At 50.0% G+C, this 25,614-nt stretch overlaps 1 protein-coding gene and 1 long non-coding RNA gene across 5 annotated transcripts; one reads left to right on the forward strand and one right to left on the reverse strand.

Annotated features, from left to right (window-relative positions):
- Positions 1-12,833: 12,833 nt before the first annotated feature.
- Positions 12,834-25,397, reverse strand: GUCD1 (guanylyl cyclase domain containing 1). Of its 4 annotated transcripts, none has more exons than XM_029921754.1 (7): positions 25,168-25,251; positions 22,245-24,024; positions 20,468-20,552; positions 19,500-19,665; positions 18,217-18,308; positions 15,908-16,149; positions 12,834-15,241 (listed from the first exon to the last, which is right to left on the reverse strand). In XM_029921754.1, the coding sequence occupies exons 2-7, from the start codon at positions 22,561-22,563 to the stop codon at positions 15,147-15,149; spliced, it is 999 nt and encodes a 332-aa protein (XP_029777614.1). In that variant the 5' UTR covers positions 22,564-24,024; positions 25,168-25,251; the 3' UTR covers positions 12,834-15,146. The 4 variants fall into 4 exon arrangements, with proteins under 4 accessions (XP_029777614.1, XP_029777615.1, XP_029777617.1 ...); XM_029921755.1 differs by having other exon boundaries at positions 12,834-15,238; positions 25,168-25,244; XM_029921757.1 differs by lacking the exon at positions 22,245-24,024 and having other exon boundaries at positions 12,834-15,238; positions 25,168-25,397.
- On the forward strand, positions 14,693-23,453 carry LOC115277570. Its single transcript, XR_003902423.1, has 3 exons — positions 14,693-15,496; positions 17,400-17,471; positions 20,318-23,453. It is a non-coding gene; the product is annotated as an uncharacterized LOC115277570 (long non-coding RNA).
- Positions 25,398-25,614: the final 217 nt, after the last annotated feature.

Consider the following 25,614-nt stretch of genomic DNA (forward strand, 5'->3'; position numbering starts at 1 on the left):
GTAAGTGGGGTGTTGAAGTCCTTTACTATTATGGTATTATTATCAATGAGTTCCTTTATATTTGTGATTAATTGATTTATATATTTGAGTTCTCTCATGTTGGGGCCATAAATGTTAACAATTGTTAGATCTTCTTGGTGGATATACCCCTTAATTATGATATAATGCCCTTCTTCATTTCTTGTTAATCTTTATTGTAAAATTTAGTTTATCTGATATAAGTATGGTTACACCAGCTTTCTTTTGGTGATTATTAGCATGATAGATTGCTCTCTCCACCCCCTGCTTTCAGTCTGAAAGTGTCTTTAGGTCTAAACTAGGTCTCTTGTAAACAGAATATAGATGGATCTTATTTCTTATCCATTGTGATACCCTATGTCTTTTAATTGAAGCATTTAATCCATTGGTATTTAGAGTGAGCACTAAAAGATATGAACTTACTGCCATTGTGTTGCCTACAGAGTTGGAGTTTCTGGTGGTGTTCTCTGGTCCTTTCTAATCCTTATTGTTTTTGGTCTTTTGTTTTGTTTTGTCTCGTCTTTTCTCCCCTCAGAGAGTCCCCCTTAAAATTTCTTGCAGGGCCAGTGGTCACAAACTCTTTTAGTCTTTGTTTATCTGAGGAAACTCTTTATCTTCCCTTCTATTTTGAATGACAGCCTTGCTGGATAAATAATTCTAGGCTGCATATTTTATCTGATTCAGCACATTGAATATATCCTGCCACTCCTTTCTGGCCTGCCAAGTTTCTGTGGATAGGTCTGCTGGGAACCTGCTCTGTGTTCTCTTATAGGTTAAGGACTTCTTTCCCCCTTGCTTTCATAATTCTTTCCTTGTCTGTGTATTTTGTGAATTTGACTATAATATGTCTTGTTGATGGTTAGTTTTTGTTGAATCTGATGGGAGTCCTCTGTGCTTCTTAATTTTGATGTCTGTGTCTTTCCCCAGGTTAGGAATGTTTTTTGCCATAATTTGCTCACATAAACCTTCTACCCCTTTTTCTCTCTCTTTATCTTCTTGACTTTTTTTGATTCAGATTTTATTTCTTTTTAATAAGTCACTGAGTTCTTGTATCATGCTCTTTTGTCTTAGTTTCCCTCTTTTTTCTCCTTCATTATTCTCCATAATTTTTTCTTCTATATACCTGATTTGGTGCTCTCCTTCATCCATCCATGCTGCCATGGCATCTATTTGAGATTGCACTTCAGTTATAGCATTTTTAATTTCATCCTGACCAGACTTTACTTCTTTTATCTCAACAGAAAGGGATTCTATGCTTTTTTTCAACCCCAGCTAGTATTCTTATCATCATGGTCCTAAATCCTAGTTCAGACATCTTGCTGGTATCTGTGTTGACTAAGTCCCTGGCTGTCATTTCTTTCTGTTCTTTCTTTTTGGGTGAATTCCTTTGTTTTCTCACTTTGTAGAAAGAAAAAGAATTAATAAAATTAAAATTAAAAAATTAAAAACAAGACAAAAAAAAGGAAGCTAGATCCTAGGTGTATTTTGATCTGGTTGTTGAAAGACGCTTGATAAAATAGAGGAATAAAGGGAAAGAAAGGAAAAGAAAAAAAGTAAGAAAAAAGCTTAAAAATTTTTAAAAAGCATACAATAAAAAAGAATAAAATGAAATGAAGAAAGTGGAATAGAATTTAAAAATTAACTAAAAAATAAAAAATATAGTAAAAAGAATTTAAAAATTTTTTAAATTAAAATAAAAATACATCTTTATTTTTGTATCCAAGAAAAGAAAAGAAAGAGGGAAAACCCCAATTTAAATAAAAGCAGAGAGAGAGAGAGAGAGAGAGAGAGAGAACAAAACCAAAAAATGAATAGAGAATGAAACCTGAATGAAATATCCAGTTTCCCCTAGAAGTCAAACTATGAAGCACTTTATAGTCCACATACTAAGCAGGCAGAGAGACTTGTAGTGGTCCTTTAGGGCATGAACTTGGTGGGCACAGTTGGACTGGGATTGGTGTAATGGCTCTGTTCTCCACTAGGTGGTTCTGCTTAGCTTACTGGAGTGGATTGGAGTGGCATGCATGCGCAGGAGACATAAAAATGGCCTCACTAGCTTCCCAGCCTCTGGCACAGGAACTATGCGATGTCACCAACTGGCAATTAAAGACCCCTTGTTTGTCTCCAGCCTCCATCCAATCCTCACTTCTACACTGTCCATATCCAAGCCTTCAGCCTGTCAGGCAGCAACTCCCTCCCGAATTTTATCTCAGATGGGGCTATTTCCAAACCCCTCACTTTTGAGAACCCTGCAGTTTGGACCCATTTCAATCCTCTGAGGGGGGTCTCATGAGCAATGGCTGGTGCTGGCTTGCCCCCAGCAGCATTCAGGTGATTGTATGGTGGCAGCTGTTCAGAGATTATGACAAATCACAACACACCACACCCTGGCATCTTTGTTCCAATACCGGCAATTGTGGATGTTCTCTGGGGTCCGGTGGAATCTTTGCCTGTAGGTCCTCTACAAAACACCCTCCAAGCAAGGGAACTGCTTCTCCCCATGTGGCTCACAGACCCCTCAGACCTCTGCCTGCTCCTGGGATTCACCCTTCCTCCCCACCACAGCACTGCTAGGTATTGTGTTCTGAAATTTCTGACTCTGCACTCTCCTATCTATAGAAACCTAATGGTATTGAAATTCTCTCCTTTCTCGCCATCAATGGCTTTGGGGAACAGGTTTCTTGTCAGTCCCTTGTGTTTTCTCTTTCTCTCCAGCTACTTTCAGGAGGAGTGCTTTTCCTGCACTCTCCTCTTTTCTCTGTCCTCTCGCCACAAAAACAGCTCCCTACTCTCCACGGTTTCTCTCTCCCCCAGTTCACCTCTTCACACCATGTACCTGCCAAGTTCTGTGGCTCAAGATATGCAGATTGCTGTGTTAGGATTGTATGTGAGGGTTATGTCAATCCTTAGGTCAATTTTCTAGGTGTATTAAATGATTTGGTGCTGATCATTTCAGGGCAGAGAGAAGCCAAGAACTTCCATGCTACTCAGCCACCTTGGCCCCTGAGAGAATAATGTATTATTAAGACCATCTGAGCAGTATATGTGACGGAACCCTGTTAAGGTCTCTATGTAAACTCTTAAGATTCTGGTGAGCATGGGCAGTGATCTGCTTGTCTTGTGGTCACTTGAGATAGTCTTGTTTCAAAACTGCCACCTATTTTAGGGCTCCCAGGTGGCTCAGTCAGTTAAGAATCTGACTTCATCTCAGGTTATGATCTCACAGTTTGTGAAGTCGAGTCCTGCATCAGGTAAACACAAGCCCTGCTTTGTATGAGCCCTCATTCATTCATTCATTCATTCATTCTCTCTCTCTGTCTCTTCTCCTCATGGGATTCTCTCTCTTTCTCCTTCTCTCTCTCTCTCCCTCTCTCCCTCTCTCTCTGCCACTCAGTCATTTGTGCCCTCTCTCTCTCTCTCTCTCTCTCAAAAAAAAAAAAAGGAACAAAAACAAAAAACCCCGCTACCTACCAATCGGGAGAGGTCTGCATCTTTCTTTGTTCTCTCCTTGCCTTCCACTTATGGAGGCCAGTTTCAGATTTCACCCAAGGAGTTCCCACATTTGCAAACCAACACAATTAATTGTTGGCCAACAAATTGGACAACCTAGATGGAAACGATGAAATCAACAAATCCCTAGAAATGTGAAACTACCAAGACTGAATCATGAAGAAATAAAAAATCCAGATACACCTATAACAGGAGATTTAATGAGTAATCAAAACCTTCCTACCAAAGGAAAGCATTGGTCCTGGTGGCTTCACTGGTGAATTCTACCAACCATTTAAAGAAGAATGAGCATTGAGGCACCTGGCTGGCTCAATGGGAAGAGCATGCAACTCTTGATCTCAGGGTCATGAGTTTCAGCCCCATGTTGAGTGCAGAGATTACTAAAACAAACAAACAAACTTTTAAAAAATTAAATAAATGAAAGTAAAGAAAGAAGAAACAACAACAATCTTTCTCAAATTCTTCTAAAAAATTGAAGAGGAAGGGGTGTATTTTTCCCTAATGTTTATTTATTTATTTATTGGGGGGGGTAAGGGCAGAGAGAGATGGAGAAAGAGAATCCCAAACAGGCTTCACACCATTAGCACAGAGCCAACACGGGCCTTAAACGCAGGAGCCATTAGATCATGACCTGAGAAAAACCAAGAGTCAGGCATTCAACTGACTGAGCCACCCAGAAACCACTGAAGGGAGCACTTCTTAACTCACTGAAGCCAACATCATGTTGACATCAAAGCCAAAAAAAACGGCACTACAAGAAAACAAAACTACAGAGGAATATCCTTTATGAATACTGATGCAAAAATCCTCAACAAAGTACAGTTGACCCCTGAACAATGCAAGGGTTAAGGGCGTGACCTCCTACACAGTAAAAAATCTGTGTATAACCTTTGACTCCCAAAAATAATAGCCTGCTGTTACCAACAGCCTTACCAATAACAGAAATGGTGGACTAATGCAAGTATCATATGTTACGTGTGTTATATACCATATTCTTACACTAAAGTAAGCTAAGGAGAAGAAAATGTTATATTCTTTTATGTTTTTATTTTTATTTTTAAAAATTTTCAATGTTTAGTTTGTGTGTGTGTGAGACAGAGAGAGAGAGAAAACATGAGTGGGGGAGGGGCAGAAAGAGGGGAGACGCAGAATCTGAAGCTGGCTCCAGGCTCTCAGCTGTCAGCACAGAGTCTGACACGGGGCTCGAACTCATAGACTGTGAGATCATGACCTGAGCTGACGTCGGATACTTAACCAACTGACCCACCCAGGTGCCCTGGGAAAGGAAAATGTGATTAAGAAAATCATCAAACATGTACAAAACTGTACTATGTCCCCCCAAAAAATCCATACATAAGTGGACCTATGCAGTTTAAACCTGTGTTGCTCAAGGGCCAACTGTACTAGTAAACTGAATCCAGCAGCATATTAAAAGGATTAATGGCTAAATGAGTCTTATTTCTATTGTTTCCTTTAGGATAGGTTAAAGGAACATGAACATCTTCTCAAGCACAGGGAGGAATCTGAGCTCTTAACCTGTTTGGAAGCTGACAACTTAGCCGACCTCAGTCTCTTGGATGCTAGCAAAGGACACAGCACCCTCAGAGGCAAAGGAGTTTTTAGTACAGTAGTAGCAGCAGCCAGAGTACCAGCACTGTGTTCCAGCAGTTCCCTGAGCCCCGGTTCCCCCAGGACGAGATAAAAGAGGGCAAGCAATATGCAGTGGGTTGAATTAAGAAAAGAGAGTGAAAGAGGGAGAAGAGCTTAGAAAATTTGAATGTTTTTTTTACTGACGGTAAAATATGCCTGCCCCTTGCCCGAAAGGCAGACACTATCTTTGTCTACAAAGGTTGCCAGAGCACCTGCATTTTGCTCCAGAGGGAGACTTAGCTCTATCTGCTAAGGTTGTTGGCTCTACAAACGTCCTTGGAAAGACACTCCAGGACAAAGGCATTCATGGTTTTAGCTCACAAGTCCTGCAAAACCTTGAGAAAAATAAGAGACCTACAGCAATAACTTCCAGCAATATCCATTTCTCATTTCTTCATCATCTTGACTTCTGGCAGTTTCCCCATGAGTGTACTACTCTATCAGTCCCTCTGATTAATTTGACCGGCAGAGGCTAAACCAAATCAGTTCCATTGTCTTGTGGGATTTCATTAATTTTATCCACAGAACCTCAGGGAGCAGAATGAGCTCAACCTGCAAATTAACCTCAGTCCTACCTGCCAGGGTTCTCAACCCAACAGCCTGGACAACCTGCATGAACCATGAAGGTCTACCTTACAAAGCCAAGTGGCTTTCTCAAATACTGACCCTTCCACTTGGCTTAGGTCATTAATGCAGGTATGGCAGGATATATTAGATACCCTCCAATCTCCACGTTGGCCCACAGGGAGAAATCTAGGCCAGTGTATTATTTATACCAACCTAGCCAGTTATCTAACGCTGATCTGAAATGCCCTCCAGGGCCAAGGTGGTAACAGTGATCACTTCTGCTAAAATCAAAGATAAATATTGCATCACTTTTTCTAATCAGATGACTACCATCATGGGAATGTCTGCCCACCGAGTGCACATAAATAACGAGTCAGTTACTAGTCCAGGGATCTCCTAATTTTAGTGAAATCTTCACAGTTGTCTGTGGGCTAACTGATCTATTCATGATATTTGCTTAAACAATTGAATAGATCAAAGCTCTAAATGTAACAGCTAAGAATATAAAATTCTTAAAAGAAAATACAGGAAGAAATCTTTATGACATTGGATTTGCCAGTGATTGCATGGATTTTGGCCCATGACCAGCATGAAGAAGCAAGACACTGTTTGGGGGGAGATGGCAAGTTAATGCCTGGCTTCTGTACAAGCACAGTCATCAGGGCACCCATAGTATCCCTGGAAAGAAAGTATTCTCCATAAGTTTTGGGGTCTCACAAGTGGGACCTACATCAGTCAGGGCACAAGCTGATACCATCTTCAGTGTGGCCCTGAACAGTTGGTAGACCTTTGGTTTTCCAGTTAGTTTGAATAATTGAATCCAATCCTTGTATTTGGAAGGACTGTCTGGGGGTAGTCAGTCCAATCTCTCCTGTTTGCCCATGCCACCAGCCGGGTGACACTTGTCTTCTCCATAGAATGGCTGAATGAGATTTATGGGGACAGGGGTTGGGAAGACATCTGGTGGCATTGCAGCTGTTTCCTCTGAGAGATGCAGGGACTTCCAGTGTGTTGTGTTTCCAATGGCCTTCTGGTAAGGTTAATAGGAATGGTGATCAAACTGTGGTCAAAGCCATTTGGTTGGGAAGAAGGTAAACCCCTGCAATCAGTTATATTTAACGTGCTTGCAAAAGTATGGGAGCGTTAACACTGGGGCATATTTCATAACGAAGGCCCCAGTGCAGTTATGAAAGACGAAGATCATTAATGATTAATGCTCCCCCTACCTAGCTCCTAAAATCTAAGCTCTTTCCTGTCTAGGTGCCAAGTTGCCATTCCTCCTCCAAAGTTGGCATAAATTCCAGTAGCTAAAACATCTCCTTTTTTCCCCAGTTACCCCTTTCTCAAGCCCCTAGACTTTTTTTTTTTTTTTGAAGGGTCAGGTGCAAGAGGAACAAGAACATTTTTATAAAACGCACCAAGGCCTGTTATTTTCCCAACTTCATCCCACATGGGCCACAGTAGGGGGTCTTGACAGGCAATGTACTCACCCAAGTGGTCATTGTCCTTATGATCTCTGACCATGTCAGTCCAACAGGAGAATCCAAGTGGCTGAACCAGAATCAAGTTTGAATCCCTAGGCCTCCCTTCAGCTGGGTTGTCACTTTAGAACACATGCCAAACAGGCTCCCCTGGAGTTGCTCTTAGGAAAGAGAAAGAAGCAACATGTCCAGGAATCATCAAGTTTGAATCCCCCAATCCAGGGCTCCTGGGCAGCTCAGTTGGCTAAGCATCTGACTTCGGCTTGGGTCATGATTTTGTGATTGTGGATTTGAGTCCTGCATCTGGCTCTTTGCTGATAGCTCAGTGCCAGGAGCCTCCTTCAAATTCTATGTCTCCCGCTCTCTCTGCCCCTCTCCTACTCATGCTCTGTTTTTCTCTGTATCTCAAAATAAATATTTTTAAAAATTTTAATCCCCTAATCCAAACTGCTTTATGAGAGAGAGTGGACAAGGAGGGAGTGAGAGAGGTAGAGTCAGAAACCTTTATATATAGATAGATAGATATTTTTAATGTTTATTTATTTTTGAGAGAGAGAGAGAGAGCAAGAGCGAGAGTGGGGGAGTGGCAGAGAGAGAGACAGAATCTGAAACAGGCTCCAGGTCCCTTGCTGTCAGCGCAGAGCTCAATGTGGGGCTTGAACTTACAAACTGTGAGATCATGACCTGAGCCGAAGTCGGACGCTCAACTGAGAGTCACCTGGGCACCCCAAATCCTTTTTTTTCCAAGTATATTTTTTCATTTTGAGAAAGAGGGCACGATGGAAGGGCAAAGAGAAAAGGAAAGAGAGAATCCCAAGCAGGCCCTGAGATGTCAGCACAGAGCTTGACTTGGGGCTCCATCCTACAAACAGTGATATCATGACCGGATTGGAAATCAAGAGTAAGGCACTTAACCGACTGAGCAGTCCAGGCACTCTTACTCAGAAACCTTTTTGAGTTGATTCTTTAGGCACTCCAGTGTTGGATGGGTTTATCATTATCAGCTACCTTCATCAGCATTGCAAACCCAACTGGAGCCACTGAGAGTCTGAATACTGGCCAGTGCTTCTTCTAAGGCTTTCTATAGGAATTTGTCTCATGGGAATCTCTCTGAAAGGGCCAAAGCTTTTTTTCAGCAAGCAGAACCAACTACCAAAAAACCTCTGGGACCTTTTGCCATGGTCTCTAGTGGAGTTAAGTCTGGCATGAGAGAATGCAGGCAGGGCTAAGCAGAGAGAGGGCCCAGCTGTGCCATTCCTCCTAGGCAAGCCTATGTGCTCCAATCCCTCATTGGTCAAGCAAACCAGTCAAGGTTTCAATGATCCACCTGCTTTCTTCCCACAGCTGTTTTGAATTTCATACCTTTCAGGCTCCGTGTAGATGTGCATCTCTGGAATGGTTGTTTGAAAGGGGTCATAACCGGGGTGCCTGGGTGGCTCAGTTGGTTGAATGTCTGACTCTTGATTTCAGTTCAGGTCATGATCTTGTGGTTTGTGAGTTTGACCACCATGTCGGGCTGTGGGTTGACAGCATGGACCTGCTTGGGTTCTCTCTCTCTCTCTCTCTCTCTCTCTCTCCCTCCCTCCCTCCCTCTCTGTTTCTCCACCAATCATGCATGTGTGTGCTCGCTCTCTCACACACACACAAATCAATAAACTTAAAAAAGAAAAAGAAAGGGGTCACAACCATCTGTGCACCCACGAGAGAACTTACTACTAGTTGTTACCATGGGGAAGACACGAAGCTGACCACCAGATAGTGCAGGATGCCTCCTGCCCATGGAGAGTTAGCAATGACCGGTGTACCATCCAGGTAACTGACTTTGAACTTACTTGCAGGGACTAAGCCTACAGCCCCCTCCCCAATTCTTCTTCATTATCAGGCAATAAAGTGAAGGACGACTAATCACCTGATCACCATAGAAGTTGGTCAATAAGTTTTGCTACTGATTCTCATGGACTTCTCATTAATTGGCCTGGAAGGCCCTCATTCTTTTCCTCCCAGAAAACCATGTCTTTGTGAGCATCCCCTTGTTGCCAGGACCTTTAGGAACCATGAAGGACCTTATTTTCAAATTGGCCTGTCACAGTTTCACAGATGCTAGTAGAAGACTACATTCCTTGATCAGAGAAAAGTACAGTTTATTACAGCAATGGCAGTGGCCAGAGTACCAGCATTTTCTTGTAGATTTCCCAAGCCCCAGGGCCAGGGACTCTTGCACCTGCAGTGGGTTGTGTTATAAGAGAGGAACTCTAAGTTTGAAGAACCCAAATCTTTTATAATAGGCAATCGATCTGCCTGTCTTCAGCTCTGAGGGGAGGCACTATCATGTCTTCCAAGGCTACCTGTTATATGAACATTCCTGAAAAGGTAGTTCAGAATGAAGATAGCCAGGGCCTTGGCTCATGAGACGTGCAGAAATGTTCCCACTCATCCTTGTAGGAATGAGTGTCTCCTTAATTCTACATGCCATCAAAGGTTCAAATGCAACCTCTGCCTAAATGATGACCTCTGGCTCTGAGAAGTACAGGAAAGCCACTAACACAGGTATTGTTAAATATCTGCTGCTGACCATTCATTCACATACTTTGTTAAGGACATGCGAGGTGTCAAGAGCTGGGAGCTACAGTAGTGAAGACAGGTAGACAGGTTGGGTGGGGAGAGTGCAGGGAAAGTCACTCCTCTAGAAGCGGTGACATTGAGCACAGCCTTGAGGAAAGAGGACTTTGGCAGGTGGGAGGTACAGAGAGGAGGTCAACTTGGCCACCTCATGGGTCTGTTGTAAGATGTGAACGTTAAGCCCTTGTAAACCAAGGAGCTGTAAACAGCTTGAGGAGGCTGAGCTCACCAGGAGCCTCTGGGGAAGCCCAGAGGCTGGGAGCAGATTCTCAGGAAGCAGTATTCAGGATAAATGTTAGGGCAGATGGCCAGGGAGAGACAAAGAGGAGGGAGACCGTAGGCAGGTGGGAGGAGAAGATGGAGGAGCCACTGGAGAGGCCACTGCGCTGAGCCTGTGGGAGTCTCAGCCTCCATTTCCTGGCACTGAGGTTTTCCCATCATTTAGTCCCTGGGACCAGCAGCACAGCAGGGTGATGTCTCACTATCTTCCTGGCTTTCTCAATTCTGCTCTGATGCTGGAGGGTGGGGGCAAGTCCGTGATGTGTGTCCCTTGATACTGTAGCTGGAGGCATGTCAGCAAGGAAAGCTGAATCTGTGCTCTTTCAGAGTTTTAGGGCCACATGCCAGGTTTTCCACCTGGAAGCAGAACCCCATGGGCCTGTGGCAGCCCATCTCTAACTCCAGAACTCAGAATTCACCTCCTGGCTCTTCTGGCATTGGCTTGCCCCCACAGGGTCACCAGAGTTGCTTCTGACTATGGTGTGGGAAAGCAGCAATGGTGGGTTTGGGTCTAGCTCTGTCTATAGCTTGTTGAGTGATGACTTTAGACCCGTCAATCCCCTCTCTGGGCTGCCCTCCCCCTCTTGGACTAGACCAGTGGTTACTCAAGTGTCAGTATGTTTCATGGGACACTAGTTTTACACAAGAACAAGTGTGGCTAAGTAATTTGGGGAAAACCTAAATAAAGGGAGTCCCCTTGCTGAAGTATTATACAGAGCCTTTTCTGCACATCCTAGATCTCCCCAAGGGGACTGTAGCATGCAGTGTTTGCCAAGCTGACCTGACCAGGGTGCCCTGTTAGAGCTTCTCACCACTGATATTCTGAAGGGCACGCCTCTGGATATGCTAGACCAGATGTCTCCAGGGGTGTTCCTAGCTCTGTTATGAGATTTTTAAAATGTAGCCACCAGACCTCCCATGATCCTTGCCTACTCTATCCTTGCCCTGAGTAATCCCGTGTATACTGGACATACTGGTGCACTTCTAACAGAGTACTGCAGAAATGATAGGATGGAACTTCTTTTTTAAGTGTATTTGTTTTTGAGAGAGAGAGCGAGAGCAAGCGAGCATGTGTAAGCAGGGGGAGGGGCAGAGAGAGAGAGAGGAGGGAGAATTTCAAGCAGGCTCTGCATGCTATCAGCGAAAAGCCCAATGTGGGGCTTGAACCCACTAACCATGAGATCATGACCTGAACTGAAAGCTGAAATCAAGAGTTGGATGCTTAACTGACTGAGCCACCCAAGTGCCCTATTTGTGAAAATATTTATTTTTGAGATTGAGAGAGAGAGAGAGAGAGAGAGAGAGAGAGAGAGAGAGAGAGAGCGAGTGTGCACACATAAGGGGGGAAGGGGCAGAGAGATAAGGAGACACAGAATCCTAAGCAGGCTCCAAGCTCTGATCTGTCAGTGCAGAACCCCATGTGGGGCCTGAACACATCAACTGTGACATCATGACCTGTGCTGAAGTCAGACACTCAACTGACTGAGCCACCCAGGTGCCCCTAGGATGTCACTTTTGAATTTAAGTTATTAAAATGCTGTGGCTTCCATATTGGATGCTCATTCTCTCTCCCTTTCTCTCCCTGCTCCCTCCCTTCATCCTCTCCCCCACCCTCATTACCATCTGCCATATCATGAGGACAACCAGGCAGCCTGTGACCAACAGCCCTATCAGTGAGTCTGAATGCAGATGGTCCAGCATGTCAAACTTCTATCCTCCCCCTGCATGCTCTGAGGAGCCAACTCTACCCAGTTCTCACCACCTCACCCACCTCTGTCCCTATTCAACACCTCCCTCATGGTCATTGTCCTATTTCTCCTATAATTGTATTCAATGGCCACTCAGAGGCCCCAAGCCAGTCTTTCCCATGCCTTTCCCAACCATGATATGCGCATTGAGGATGACACCCCTTCTCCTAGGATGGGCAGAGGGCTCCTGCGGAAGCAGACAGGGGCCAGGGCTGTTGCTTACACCTGCAGAATACCTGCTGTGCTGCCTGACGTCCTCTAGCTGGACACCCCGTCCTCAGCTGCTCAACTCCCTGATTGAAGGTATGCCTACAGGGCTGCTCTCCAGTTTGGAGAAGGGTCCAAAACTTGTCAGGACTCCTAACACATCCCCTCAGTGTGGGCCTCGGAGGAGTGGGGGCAGAGCAGCAGTCAGTCAGGATGAGAGCACAGGCTGGAGACTGGGACCCTACCCGAGAAGCTCTCTGTGGGACCTGGGGCAGGTCTGAGGCTGCCAGATAATGGAGGATTCGCAAACACTTCCTTTCTTCAGAAGTAGAATGCTTAGCAAATGTACCACTAGAAGAGCCCAGCAGCTAGTAAGTAAGGGGAGCTGCTGGTTGGGGGTGGATAATGTAGGGAGGGCTGGAGTCCTGCCCACTGGGCTCCCCTCTCTATTGCCTCCAGTGGGCCCCACTGTCTCCCTCATTCAAGGCCCCCCAAGACCCTCCTACCCAAAGCTGTGTGCCCTTCATGCCCTCTTCAAGAACCACAGTCAAGCTCAGCTCTGAGGCCCTTCCATTTCTAGCACTGCCTACCTAATCCCTATATGAGCATCAGAAGGGAGGGAGAACCGAAAAGCAAGAAGCAGGATTCTAGTCCCAGCAAAAACTTGGTATGGCAGGCCAAGGACCTGGATTCACATGTGCTCATGCCGACAATTTGGGAGGGAAACAAGAATTCACAAAGGTGGGCCAGGAGCTGCCATCATTTTGCAGTGAGAATAATGTTTATTGAGAATGGCTCATTACAAACAAAATATATATATGTAGAAAATCTCTGCAATGCAAAAGATCCCTTTTGTCCCTGTGTGGCTGGAGTGAACAAAACCAACTGTCCAGTGTGGCTTTGCTGGGCCCCCAGCATGTGGACAGGGCTCATGGGTGCCACATGCTATGTGCAGAAGTTCCTGAAGTCTGGGCTCTCTCCAGCCCTGTTTCCATGATGTGTGCAAGAACACAGCATCGCCTGTCTGCATCCTGCCCCCATGGCCCTCCCCAGGCAGATGACACCGCCTCAGGCACAGGTAGCTTGTTACTCTTCCAGATGCGTGACCTCTACCTTGTGGCCTGCCCATGGACTGAGTGTTTCTAAATGTCGCATGATGGACTGAGGTGCTGTGACCACTGTCCATGGAGGCTGCTCTCCATGCCAGTGCCACCAGTCCTCCATAGCCTGGCTTCCTCATTGCTTTCCTTGATGCATCTATTCTTAACATGATTTTAGCCAGAACCTTCCTGAGGACGCCCAAACCCCAGAGCTGCCACACGTGGTTCTCCTGGGCTTGAAACGAGAGCTCCCTGGGATCTTGGGCCACCCAGCATTAAGGCAAAAGAGATGAGACCAGTCTGAAGGCAACGCTAGTCTCTGAAACCAGGGTGGCTGACCTGTTAGCTAACCAGCTAATAGTGCCTCCCTCACGGCCAAGGGCTGCATCTGGTGTCGAGGAGCGATTCGGCTGGGTGGTCTGACAGCCCTCATAAACAGCGTCCATCTCTGCCCCTCAGAGCAGCCATGGTGGGGAGGCGCCAGCCGGCTGGCAGGAGCAGATGCTGAGCATGGTTTGCGGTCCAGAGGGATGGCAGCTGCAGTGTGGCTGCTGAGGCAGTTGTGTTCCCTCGTCAGTGACCGCTCATGAGGGGTGGGTGTCCTCAGCCCCTTTAGGAATGATCCATTTCCCTTAGTTTTTACGTGCAGACCTGCATTCAAGACCCAGCCCCGCCACTGTCCTGGACATACTCTCCCCAGACTGATGGCCGGGTTTGTCTATAAGGTGAGGGGTCCTGGCACTCAGCCCACCAGCTCTGAGTCCTCTTTTTGAAAGAGAACTTAGGCTGGCTTATCTGCCCTATGAAGAGAGGTGTCAGTGGTTCCGAAGTACCTGAATCTCACTATTATTGTCTTACTTGAGGGCGACTTTCACTCCCCACAAGTGAAAGCTTGAATCAAAAAAACCAAATCATCCATGCTATGTGTAGTGCTGCGTGATCCTGGGCAGGCACCACCCTTCTGTCAAGAGACCCAACATTCTGTGCAAAAGGTCCTGGCATGAACACTAGGGTGGGTGGGAGGCCTCAGGCTATCCCCACCATTGCCTCAGGAGTGCAGACCCTAGCACCCCAGCCCCCAGCCTTGTGAGGCTTGGGGCTCCCCCATGCCCAGAGAATGGGCCCCGCTGCCAGGGATTAGGCTAGCATCAGGAGGCCTCCTGGGTTGGGGGATCTTTGGGACTCAGGTGGCTGTTCTTGGCCCCCAGGGTCAGGCATTCTGAGAGTACATTCAGCACTGAGCTGGGGCCCTGTCTACCCCCGAGAGCCCTCCACCCTACAATGTTTTAGTACCTGGAGGGTGCAGGGTGAGGGGTGGGGTTCAGGGTCCTTTTGACCTGAGGCCCAGCCCTCCTCAGGGCCAGCCACAGGAACTTGGGTCCACTGGGAGGCGGGAGGGAGAGGCACCATCCACCAAAGGGAGGGCTATAGCACTTCTGGGGGGGTGGTGGGCGTTGGCGGGGGCAGTTCCCAGCAAGGTCTGGAACAGTCCAAAGCCCCGGGAGCCGGGGTTGGCTACACCATCTCCAAACACACAGATGCCATCTTGACAAGCAGCATCTCCAGGGCTCAGCCCCCAGGTCTGTGGGGAGACGAGCTCAGGCTTATCCTCCACCTGGGTCTGGTTCGCAGGCAACAAAGGCACCCACGGGGCTGGAAGTCCCCTGGGCATGACTGGAGTCAGGCCTGGGGTCCTGGGGGAGGCTGTTACTCAGACGTTCTGTGGAGGCCTCCAGCAACCAGCAGGTGTGCAGGGTAAGTGGCATGGTGACACACACAACGCTGGTGGACAAAGCAGGCATGCCTTGGGCTCCAAGAATTCCCTGGGGCTTTGTCACGTGGGCCAAGGCTGCAGCTCTGCCTCTAAGCCCTAGCAGCTCTGGGCCTGGGCCAAGGCCTCCTGAGTAGGTCCGACTGGGGTGTGGCAAGGTGGGGCGTGAGGGCCTGGGCACACCAGGCTCCCGCCGTCAGCTGTCCAAGTAGACAAAGAGGATGTCCTCATCTGTGCCATAACTGGTTCTGGCTTCCTCGAAGTTACTGATGCTGGTGCTGCACATTCCTGCTGAGGGCAGGAAGGGCAGAGTGGGGTCAGCAGGTAGAGGGGGGTTATACCTGCCTCGCTGGCGCCCAGGGGAGCTGGGGGAGATCTGACCATGGCCCATCTGCCTGGCCACCCTTTGCCACTCATCTCCCACCCCAGGAAGCCTTCCTTGCCTATTTCAGTCTTCATGAGCTCATTCTCTGACCCTTCCCCAATTTCAAAGATGGAGAAAGTGAGGTCCAGAGAGGAGAAGAAACATGCTTGAGGACACATGGGGTAAGTCTGCTAGAGTCAGGACAGTCCTTCCCAGTCCCCAAGACAGTGGGGAGCCCTTGCTGGACCTGGAGCGGGAGCTGGAACTGGGCAGACTCTCCTCTCTGCCGAGTATGCTTGCTGGCTGTCCCGGGAGGGCGGGACTGAGGGAGATGGTGGGGGCCGGGGTGGGGCCCTGGGCAGCGGTGTGAGAGGGAGATGGCCTGGCAATGACCAGGGTGTGGAGGCTGCTATGGCCTCAGGTTTGTGGCTGCTCTGTATGGCCAGAGAAGCAGCGCAGATGACGGGAGCCCAGGAGGAGCAGAGGTTTTGGGAGAAGGCATCGAGGGAGTTCTTGAATGAGAAGGAATCACGGGGACTGGACTGTGAATGCAGCCTGCCCCGCCCACCGTCCCCAGCCCGCCCAGCACTCACGGTCGGCATAGGCTGGGTTGTTGTAGAAGATGCAGCCAGTGGCCCGGTTGTAGCCACGCAGAACGATGAAGTGGCCCTGGTAGTCAGGGGTCCGGCAGAAGCAGCGGTGGCCACTGGGGGCGAAGCAGCAGTACTTGACAGGACTGGAGCAGAGGTCGCAGTGCAATACCCCCGAGTTCACCAGCACAATGGCCACGTGGCCCTGTGCCAGGTGTTCCTGGATGTCCTTCACGCTCACTGTGCTGTGGGCGGGAGGAGGGTCAGCTGGCACCGCCGGGCCCCATGCCCCATCTCTCAAGTGGACCCTTGCCTGGATCACAAAACTTGGGCACATGGCTCATCTTCCCTCCCTCCTGAGCTCTTGGCAGGCAGGAAGAGCCTGCTTCATCACCATGGCCCAGGTTCAGCCCACGATCAACATGGGACCAGCACAGGGGGTGGGAGAGCTCTGAATGTGTCCGAGGACCAGCTGGCCCTGTCATGTCCTTCTAGGAGTGGCAGAAAGTCAGCTCCAGATGAGCCACAGGCTCAACACATGGGAGCCCACCTCCCACCCTGGCTAGTGAAGCTTTTTTGCTGAGCTTTGATCATTTCCCCTAAGTCATATGTGATTTACATTGGAAGCTGTCAGTCCAATTTAATTCCCAAAATCTTAGCCAAGCACGGCTTTGTCAGTTTTAAAACCACATGCTTCTTGGGGTACCAGGGTGGCTTCGTAGGTTAAGTGTCTGACTCTTGATTTTGGCTCAGGTCATGATCTCATGGTTCGTGGGTTCAAGCCCTGCATTAGGCTCTGCGCTGACAATGCGAAGCCGGCTTGGGATTCTCTCCCTCTCTCTCTGCCCCTTCCCCAATTCACGTTCTCTCTCAAAATAAATAAATACAAAAATTAAAAAAAAAAAACCTTAAAAGAATAAAATAAAATAAAACTACATGCTTCTCTGAAAGGATTATTCTTCTTTTCTCTTTTCCCTTGTGGCAGACGGGGCTGCCCACAAGGGACTGGTCAGCAGTGCTTCCAGGGGACCCGAGCTCAGCAGAGCCAGCTGCTGCCTGAGGCAGACAATCAGGCCCTGCCCTATTCAGTGACCCACAGAAGGCAGAAAATGCAAACTAGAATCCAGAGGGGTGGTTCCCTAGGCCAGGGGCCTCCTTCCTCAGCAGTGTCCACAGGAGTGGCCATGTTAGCACTATGTGGCCTGGCCCAGCTCCAGCCTACAGCCAAGTCATAAGGCACTTTGGTTTGGTTGCCTCAGCCGAGGGAAAGATGCCATTTTTCCATTTGGTCTTCGAAATGAAATAACTGGCTGAGTTCCCGATGGTATGTATGAGAACGGGACTTCAACTACAGGGAAAAAGTGGGGGCTGGGCTGGAATAAAAGCACCGAGCTTCACGGAATAATTGGGTGTGGAAGAGCCAGGTTTGGATCACAGGATGGCCAAGTTGCCAAGGGTGACTGTGGGCAGCTCACACTATTTTTCTCCTCCTCAGTTTCCACACGTGAGGAGTGAGGATAGCACCAGCTTCCCACTCAAGAAGAGAGCACGTGTCGGATGCCACTAGGTAAACATTTGCTCCTTTCCTTCCAACATGTGCTCATGTGACTGAAGGATGTGTGGAGACTTGTCCCATTTTCCCAACTACCTATCGTGCGGTGATACTATGTTAACCATGAAAACAGAAGTCTGTGAGAAACAGGGAGACCTAGGAAGAGTGATCTAGGGGAGCCCAGCCAGGATCGAAGCTAACATGCCTAGGCCTAGGGAAGAAAGTCATTAGATTCTGAGCAAGTTGTTTCCAGGGTCTGCCTGAATCGTGTTCCTCACGTATAGATGAGAAGGGGGAGACCCACATAAGGTCACAGCAGCCTCTGGGGAGATCTGAGAGCTAGGCCTCCCTAGAGACCCTACACACCGGGCTGTCCCGTTATTCTCCATCACTGTGCCGGCATATTCCTTAGGCTGTCACCCCTTCATTAAGGGTTCCTGCGTTCTGTCTCATGCTCCCATCTGGGAGCAGCCTGTCTTGCTCACCTGTTCCTCCAGCCCCTGCTTGTGATCAACCAAAGGCCAGAGTTTTGTGTACAGTAGGTCGTGTAGCTCCACATGTCCCCATTTTATGGATGGAAACAGTAAGGCCTAGGAGGCCAAGTCTGTGCCCTTGGCCTCAGCAATGGCCAAGGTTCTGGATAGGAAAGCCCAGTGCTGCCTGCCAAGTCACTAGCCTTTCCTGTTCACCATCCCAAGGCTGCCCCCGCTGTGAATATGTGGGTGAGCAGGCGCACAAGGAAGAGTGAGGGCAGGCTCACCATTTCTCCACCAGCACCTTGCAGGCCTTGGCTTGTGCAAACAGCTGGTTCACCCGGGTCTCCTCTGTGTCAAAGTGCTTCCTGTAGAAGGACTGAAAAGAGAAGGGCAGGCTGGAGGCGATGCCTGTCCTGGCTGCCCTCGCCCCATTCGGATGAAGTAAAGAGCAGGTTACAGAGTTAAAGATGATGAAAGAGGGGAGGAGCCTGGCCTGCTAGGGGAGATGGTACAGGCAGCACGCCTGCGCAGAAAGCTGCGTGTGTCCTAAGCCGGCAGGATGGCTGCCCAGAATGCACAGGACCACACAGAGGCATGAGGAGGATGCTCACGAAATGGGTGGGCAGCTGAGCTCAGGTCAGCTCCCCCAGCAAGGCTAGTCATCCCTGGGCTCGTGGACCCCATGGACATCAGCGAGAGTCTGTGGTAAATGAGCAAAAGGGGTGGTTGAGCCCACCCAGATGCTCCTCCACGGCTTGGCTCGGCAAAATGAGGTTCATGGGACATACTTTGTTTGGGATAGGGGACCTAAGGGGGCTAGAGCCCCCATGGGGGAAGCAGGAGAGACCCTGTTCTTGGGTTCTTTTCTCTGCCTTGAGCCACAGTGATCAAGTCAGATCTATTAGCCTTCTTCCCCTGGCCTGGAAGGATCAAAGGAGAGTTAGGGTGACTGGCACTGACCACCATATGACAACCCTCTTGCCAGCGAGGCCAGGAGAGACTCTGCTCTGCCAAGTTTTGGGGCCTGGGCTGACATGTGCCTCTGCAGCAGACAAGACCGGCTCTAACTACATGGGCCGGGGGGTGGGGTTACATTGGTATAATGGTGAAGCTATGTAGGCATTCTATTTCAAAAAGAAAAAAATAGGAAAGATGGCATTTTAGTTTTTCTTCCTGAATAGCAATTATCCAGCTTGGAGCCAGCTGTCCCTGTGACAAGGAAGAAAATGGGCAAGTGGCAACAGGGTGAGGTCGCAGTGACATGCTCAGAGGCCCTGGACTCACAGGGACAGGAGGGAGGGACACGGGAAGGCAGCCTGAGATGTCCCTCTGCACATCATCAAGTGCTCTCAAAGGCAGGGAGCAGGAGTCTCACTGCTTAGAGATGCTTTGGGCAGGTTGGACCTCAAGGTCACCTGGTCTGACTGCCTCGAAAGTCCTGCCCACTGGGTATTTGCTGCTGTTCCCCAGTCTCTGCACACCTGTGTGTCTACTTGGGTGTCCATGTCTTGACCGTACCCATTTTCAATTACTGGACTGGGTGATGGCCTGGTAGCTGGCTGCTTACCTGGTTCTTGTAGCCCTTGTCAACGCCCAGGGTCTGCGTGCAGAAGCGGTGTCTCACACCAAAGTGGCGCATTAGGTAGGCCAGGTCAATGGTCCAGATGCTCCTGGTTAGTCGCAGCTCCTGCAGGGCACTCTCGAACTCATTGTCGTCTAGCTGGCCCAGGTACCTGTGGGCAGACGGGCTGCTGAGGTTGGCTTGCCAAGCTGGCTGGGATCACCTTCCTCCCAAGGGCCCACTAGTCACTACCAGAGCTCCCATACCCTCAGAAGGCTCCATCCTTTATCATGATCCTACATCGTGCCTACTTCTTGGGCACAACCTGAGGCTGCCTGGGGTACTGTGTTGGTCCCAGAGTTGAGGATTCTGCTTCTTGAGTCGCTTGCAGGTTATGTGACTTTGGGTAAGTTGCCAACCACTCTGGCGTCACTAGCCTTGTTTCTAGGATGAAATGCTTGGACCACATTAGTGGTTTTCTAAGTTTTAGACACAGAACCCTTTTGTAGAACACTATCTTCCCTGGAATTCCAAGATATAAAATAGGTAAGGGAGACGTTGCTCTGGGGTTCCTGGCGGCTGCCTGAAAAATCTCCTACAAGGAGATCACTATGGTCCCTCTATGCTCTGATGGCCAAGGTTCCTGTGATATTCACACAGTCGGCTTCCTAGTGACACAGTCTTCCAGGAGCCTGAGGATGGAAGGTCCCATGTCCCAGTCACAGGGTCACTCTGTGGGCCAGGCCTGGGCACCTGGGTCTTCCTTGGCTATCCCCAGAGCTGATACCTGGAAGGCCTAATTCACCCTTTGCTTGCTTTTGCAGATGAAACCAAGCCTGGTTGGAAGCTGGGCCTCCTGTAAACCCCAGCCATGAATAGCCACATGGATGATGAATCCCACCCAGGTCTCTCCGTTTCTCCTTCCAGCCAGAGCAGACAGTGTGGATGGGGAGGACCTAGGCTTGCGCACTCACCGCAGGACCATCTTGGAGCAGGCCAGGCCGCAGTCCCAGTGGTAGAGCTGCTGGATGATGGGCACGGGCAGCTGCACAAAGTCTCCTGAGTGGAAACACAAGGAGGTCATAGACCCTTGGCACTGTGCCTGTCACTGCCACCCCCATTGGCTCCTGCCCAGATCCTGTAGGGCTATTCAGAAGCTGGCAAACAGCCTTTCAGGTGCCCCAATCCATTCTCCTTACAACAGCAGTAATCTCCCCAAAACAACCAGTCAGAGTAGGTCAGCTCTGCACAAAATCCTGCAATGGGTTGGTTCCTGCATCTCTTAGGACAATGCCTTCATGGCTGCTGCCCCAGCACCCTCTGCCTTCTTGCTTCCCCTCATCCTCATTAGGCCTAACTCTAGGCAGAACCTTCACCTGTGATCCCAGGGCCTTTCCACACCTGTTCCCACTGCCTGAACTCTCCTGGCTTCCCAGGTGCCTGACATAACTCCTGCCTTTGGATATGACTTCTCCATGACATTGCCTCCATCATGCTAGCCCCCCACTACATGCACTCACAGACCCACACGTCTCACTTTTAGAGCACTCTTTTTGGTGGAACCTCTGAGGAAACTGGGACAGGGCAGGCACATGGGAGACGCTCAGCAGAATTCATGTCTGAATTCATGAGGCCCCTGGAGGTCTGCGTACCTCCCAAGACTCCCAGGGCCGCCAAAGTGTGAAGTCCACAGTTAGAAAGAAGGAAGACTGTCATGTAATCTGTGTATGTGCAACGCTACCCTAGGTGACCTCTCAGTCTATTCTTGCCACCCAGTTTGGAGGAGCAGAAAGGGCGCAACCTAAGCATTTTAGCCCCAGCTCTGTCACAGGCTGGCTGTGGGCTGAGCAACTGACTTCCTCTCGCTGGATGGAGTCTGGCTATCTCTAAAGTGGGGGACTTTGATCTGATTCATTCAATCAACAAATATTTCCCAAGAGCCTAGCACCTGGCATGTGACCTGGAGATGTGGTGGCAAGTGACATAAACAGATCCCTATCCTGGTAGACAGCAAAAACAAGCAAGTGTAAGGGAAAATCAGAGGGCTGGTCTGGGGAAATGGTGGGGGTATGCCTTAGAGAGTGAGGGCCAGAGAATGGAACACAGAGGTGAAGAGCAGGCACTAAAATGGCAAGGCAGGGGCCAGCTGGCATGTGGCCTACTGGAACCGCCTACTTTGGAATCCCACAAATCTGGACAAAGTTCAGAGTCTAGAGAAATGGGAGGGCCACCTCTTCAGCTATCACCACTCACTGCTCATTCATGACACCCACTCAACATGGGAAAATCCGGCCCATGTTGTTTCTTCGTCTCTGGGGGTCTCTGGAGTCTCTTTTGAACCCAGGACCTGTCCATGCAGAGCTGCCCGAGAAGCTGGCTTACCATGCCAACCCTGGCTCCCACTGCATGTAGCAACCAGAAGGGCCCGGATGTCTCTCCTGGCTTTTCAACCTGCTGGCCTTGTCTGGGCAGTGTCTTGCCTGGAGTGAGTCCCAAGCTCCTACTCTATGTGTAAACCCTCCCCAGCCTTCAAGGTCTGGCCAAGATGCTAGGGGCCTTTTCTGATCCTAGGCTGGCCATGCCCTTGCCCTCATCTGCACTCTGCCAGGCCAGAGTTCACGCTTTGGCTCACAGGACCCTTGCATCGAGCTTGTTTGTGCCCTGCTGAGCTGTTGTACATTCACAGGAGGCAGGGACCTGTGACTGCTCCTTCACTGCCTTATACTTGGCCTTGCTCCCCTCATTCCTCACCTGCAAGGGCAAGCAGCAGGGTGTCGGGATGGCAGGACGGCGTGGGCGAGTACAGGCCTCTTGTTGGCTGAGTCACTTGAGAGAGGCATTTGGCCTCTCTATGCCTGCTTCTTCCTCTATGAAATGGACCACCAGAGATGCCAGTCTGGGGAGTGCTATGCGCACTCAGGGCAAGGGCATGTGGAAAGCTCTTTTCAGGTGCTGACGTGAATGCTGCCCTCCATCCAGGGGGACCTGGCACACTGAGCCAATTGGGCTGAGGCTTTGTTCCCTCCTTCCCCTGACCCCAGATGCCTCTACAAGGAACACAGGCCATCATTCAAGGCCTTCCGACATTTGCCTCTTCCCACTGACATGGATTCAGTTCTGAGGGCTCAGTGCAGCCTGACTTCTGCCTATCCTCTGTTCCAAACTCCACCCCCGGCTCCTCCCCCGTCATACACAGTAGCCAGGGGGATCCCATCCATGGGCTCCCATTACTCTCAGAATAAAGTCATCACCCCACTCCACGGCCTGCAGGGGCCAGCCCCCATCCTCACCTCGGCCCTGACACCTCACGCACCGACTTCCAGTCACCCTGGGAAGGCATCAAGCTGCATTACACCCCTCTGCAAGTGCAGCTGTCTCTGTCTGAGACTTTCTTTCACCTGCAGTTCTCCAGGCTGCCCCTTTTTGTCATGCAGGTCCCAGCTCAAATGCTCCTCCTCTGAGGATTTTTCTGACCATGCTTTTGGGAGAGGGGGACCTCCTTCCCAGCATCCTGTTTGTTTCCCTCACAGTACTTAGCAAGATTTATAAGAAAATTGAAAATAAAATAGAGCTACTCCATCTCCCCACAAGACTGTAAGCTTCCTGAGGACAAAGAGTTTGCTGATCTTGCCCACTAGTGCCTAGTGTCTGATGCTTAGCAGTAATTCGATAAACATTTGTTGGAAGAAATGAACTTATTAAGCCCTCAATGTGTGCTACGATTTGAGGACACTAAGTCCCAAGTCCTGCCCCCCAGATTCATATTCTAAAAAATTCCCTGCAATGGGCTGAGTGGAGAGAGAGAACTTAGCAGGGTGCTGTTCTCTCACTGTGGAATGCGTCCCTTGTCCCTTTTCAAGAACCCTTCGCTGTGGCAATAAACTACCTTTTTGTTTCTCTGTATAGAGGCTATTTACTCCCCAGGCTTTGCTCTTGCAAATACCTTAGTCTGGAATGTTATCTCCCATCTCTGAACATCCAAATGCTCTGGCCTCTTTCCCTCTCTGAGCCCTTCAGTATGGAGTGTTTGAGGTGATCATGCCTGCCTTCCCCCCTGGACAGACTGAGAATACCTCAGGGGCAGGCAGGGACAGGGCCGCATCTGCCTTCTCCCAGCCCTTAGACACTCATACGTGCTTGAAGAACGGAAGGTGTTTTTTCCAGAAAGGCCTTGTCCCTTGAGATGCCCAGGCCTACTTATCATGGCAATGCCCCAATGCTCCTCCTTTTACTGACCATGGCTTCCAGACTACAGCCCTCAGTTCACAGCTCCCTCCTCACTCTGTGGCCCGGGCTCTGGCACCAGCCAGCTGGGTCATTTTTGGCCAGGCTTTGACTCTGTGTCTTCCCCTATTCCCAGCTGTAAATGTGGCATAGGACAGCTGCTCCCTAGGGTCCTTGTGTGCACTTCCTCCTCTTGCCCTGGTCCCTAGAACCCCTGGATTCAAGGCCCTGCAAGGCTAAACACTCCTGAATGGACATCTCCAGTCTCGGCATGGGCAGGTTAGCCCACAGGGATCCAGAGCTACTCCTGTGGGAGAGATAAAGGGAGGGAAGGCCTTCTAAGTCCAGAACTGCTGCCAGATGTTAATACTTGGAGCCAAGGGATTGTCCCACCTGAAAATAGGGTTTGTCTGTTAGGCCCTGGCCTGGCTTCAGTTGGGATCTGTTGCCAAAGAAGGTAGGCAGCTCATTGTTCCTGGATACTTAACTCCTTTCAGCTCTATCTGCTTGTGTGCAGAAGTGCAAGTAACAATGGTAACCTACTTTACAGGGTCCTTATGAGGATTAATGAGGCACTGCATGTAAACAACTTAGCACAGTGCCTGCACAGAGAAAGCTCCCTATGAATGTGAGCCATTACTTCCCTGAGATTCTGGAAAGGCAAGTATCTGATCCAAGATCACAGAGTTAGATAACTCGAAGGGGAGGGATGCAAATCCCAGGATGGCAACGGACCCTATGCTCTGCTGCATTCACAAAGAGACCACTCCCTGGCTGTGACCCCAAGCTCCCTGATGTCTAGGGTTGGGTCCCACACGCTCTTGGCACCTCATCTCAGACTTTACTAGCACTTTCTCTTCCTCATCGACCCTGAGAGCAGGAATCATTGCCTTTCCCCTCCCCCACTCAGAAAAGCAAGCTGAGGCCCACGGCACTAAACGTCAGTCTTGGTTTCTGCCCCACAGGAACTCAGGCCCATCTTGACTCAGAGGGTCAAGAACTACTGCGAGACAAAATGCTGAGTCTGGGAGGTCAGGGTAAGGGGCACACCCATAGCTCTATGCTATCAGCCAGTTCTCTGCCCTTCTAGGCCTCAGTTACCCCCAGAGTTCCGGGAGGGGACGGAATCTCCTAGGGCGGTTCCAGAAGGGCTCTTCGCTTCTGGGAAAGGTGCCGCCCTTGCCTCGAAACCAGGACCCTCCCACCATGACCGCTTTCAGAGCTGACTAGGGTCCCAGTCCTAGGAGTATTAGGAAATCCCAAATGACCCGGGCTGCGTGTAAGCGGCAAAGTCGGGAGTGCATACACCTGGCCAGGTGTCGCTCAAAGCCCTTTAGCCCGGCCCGTGGCCGCGGTCGGCCCAAGGTCGCGCGGCCGGACCCTGCCCGCGCTGGGGCGGGGTCCCCCTCATTCCCCGGGGTGAGGGCTGGGCCCTCGGGGAGACACTGACCGGGTTCGAGCGGCGGCCCCGCTGCCTCCGCCTCTGTCCTCATGACCTGGGCCGCGCGGGGCGCCCATGGCCCCCGCCCGGCGCTGGCTGCAGCTTCGGCTTCGACTGGGGCGGGAGTGGGGCCGGAGCGTGTCAGGTTCGTCCGCTGCCAATGCTGCCGCCACCTCCACCGCCACCGCGGTGGGGAGAAGTGGAGGCGGCGGCAGGGCCGCCCCAAGCCCCGCCCCGCCCCTTCCAGACTCCGACTCGGGTCCCTCCCCTTCCCTAAACCCCACCCCTTCACTGCCTCAAAGAAGTCCCTCCCCTTCTTTTCCCCTTCTATTCCTAGAGGCCGCCAGCCTCAAGATCCAAGCGGCTCCTGGCCACTGGCAGTGTCGACTCCTGGTGGCCCCGCCCCTTTCACCACAGTACGCACAGGCGCGCGGGCCCTTTCCCGCCTCCATTCTC

The sequence above is a fragment of the Suricata suricatta genome, chromosome 14 (assembly GCF_006229205.1).
Source record: "Suricata suricatta isolate VVHF042 chromosome 14, meerkat_22Aug2017_6uvM2_HiC, whole genome shotgun sequence".
Lineage (NCBI taxonomy): Eukaryota > Metazoa > Chordata > Mammalia > Carnivora > Herpestidae > Suricata > Suricata suricatta.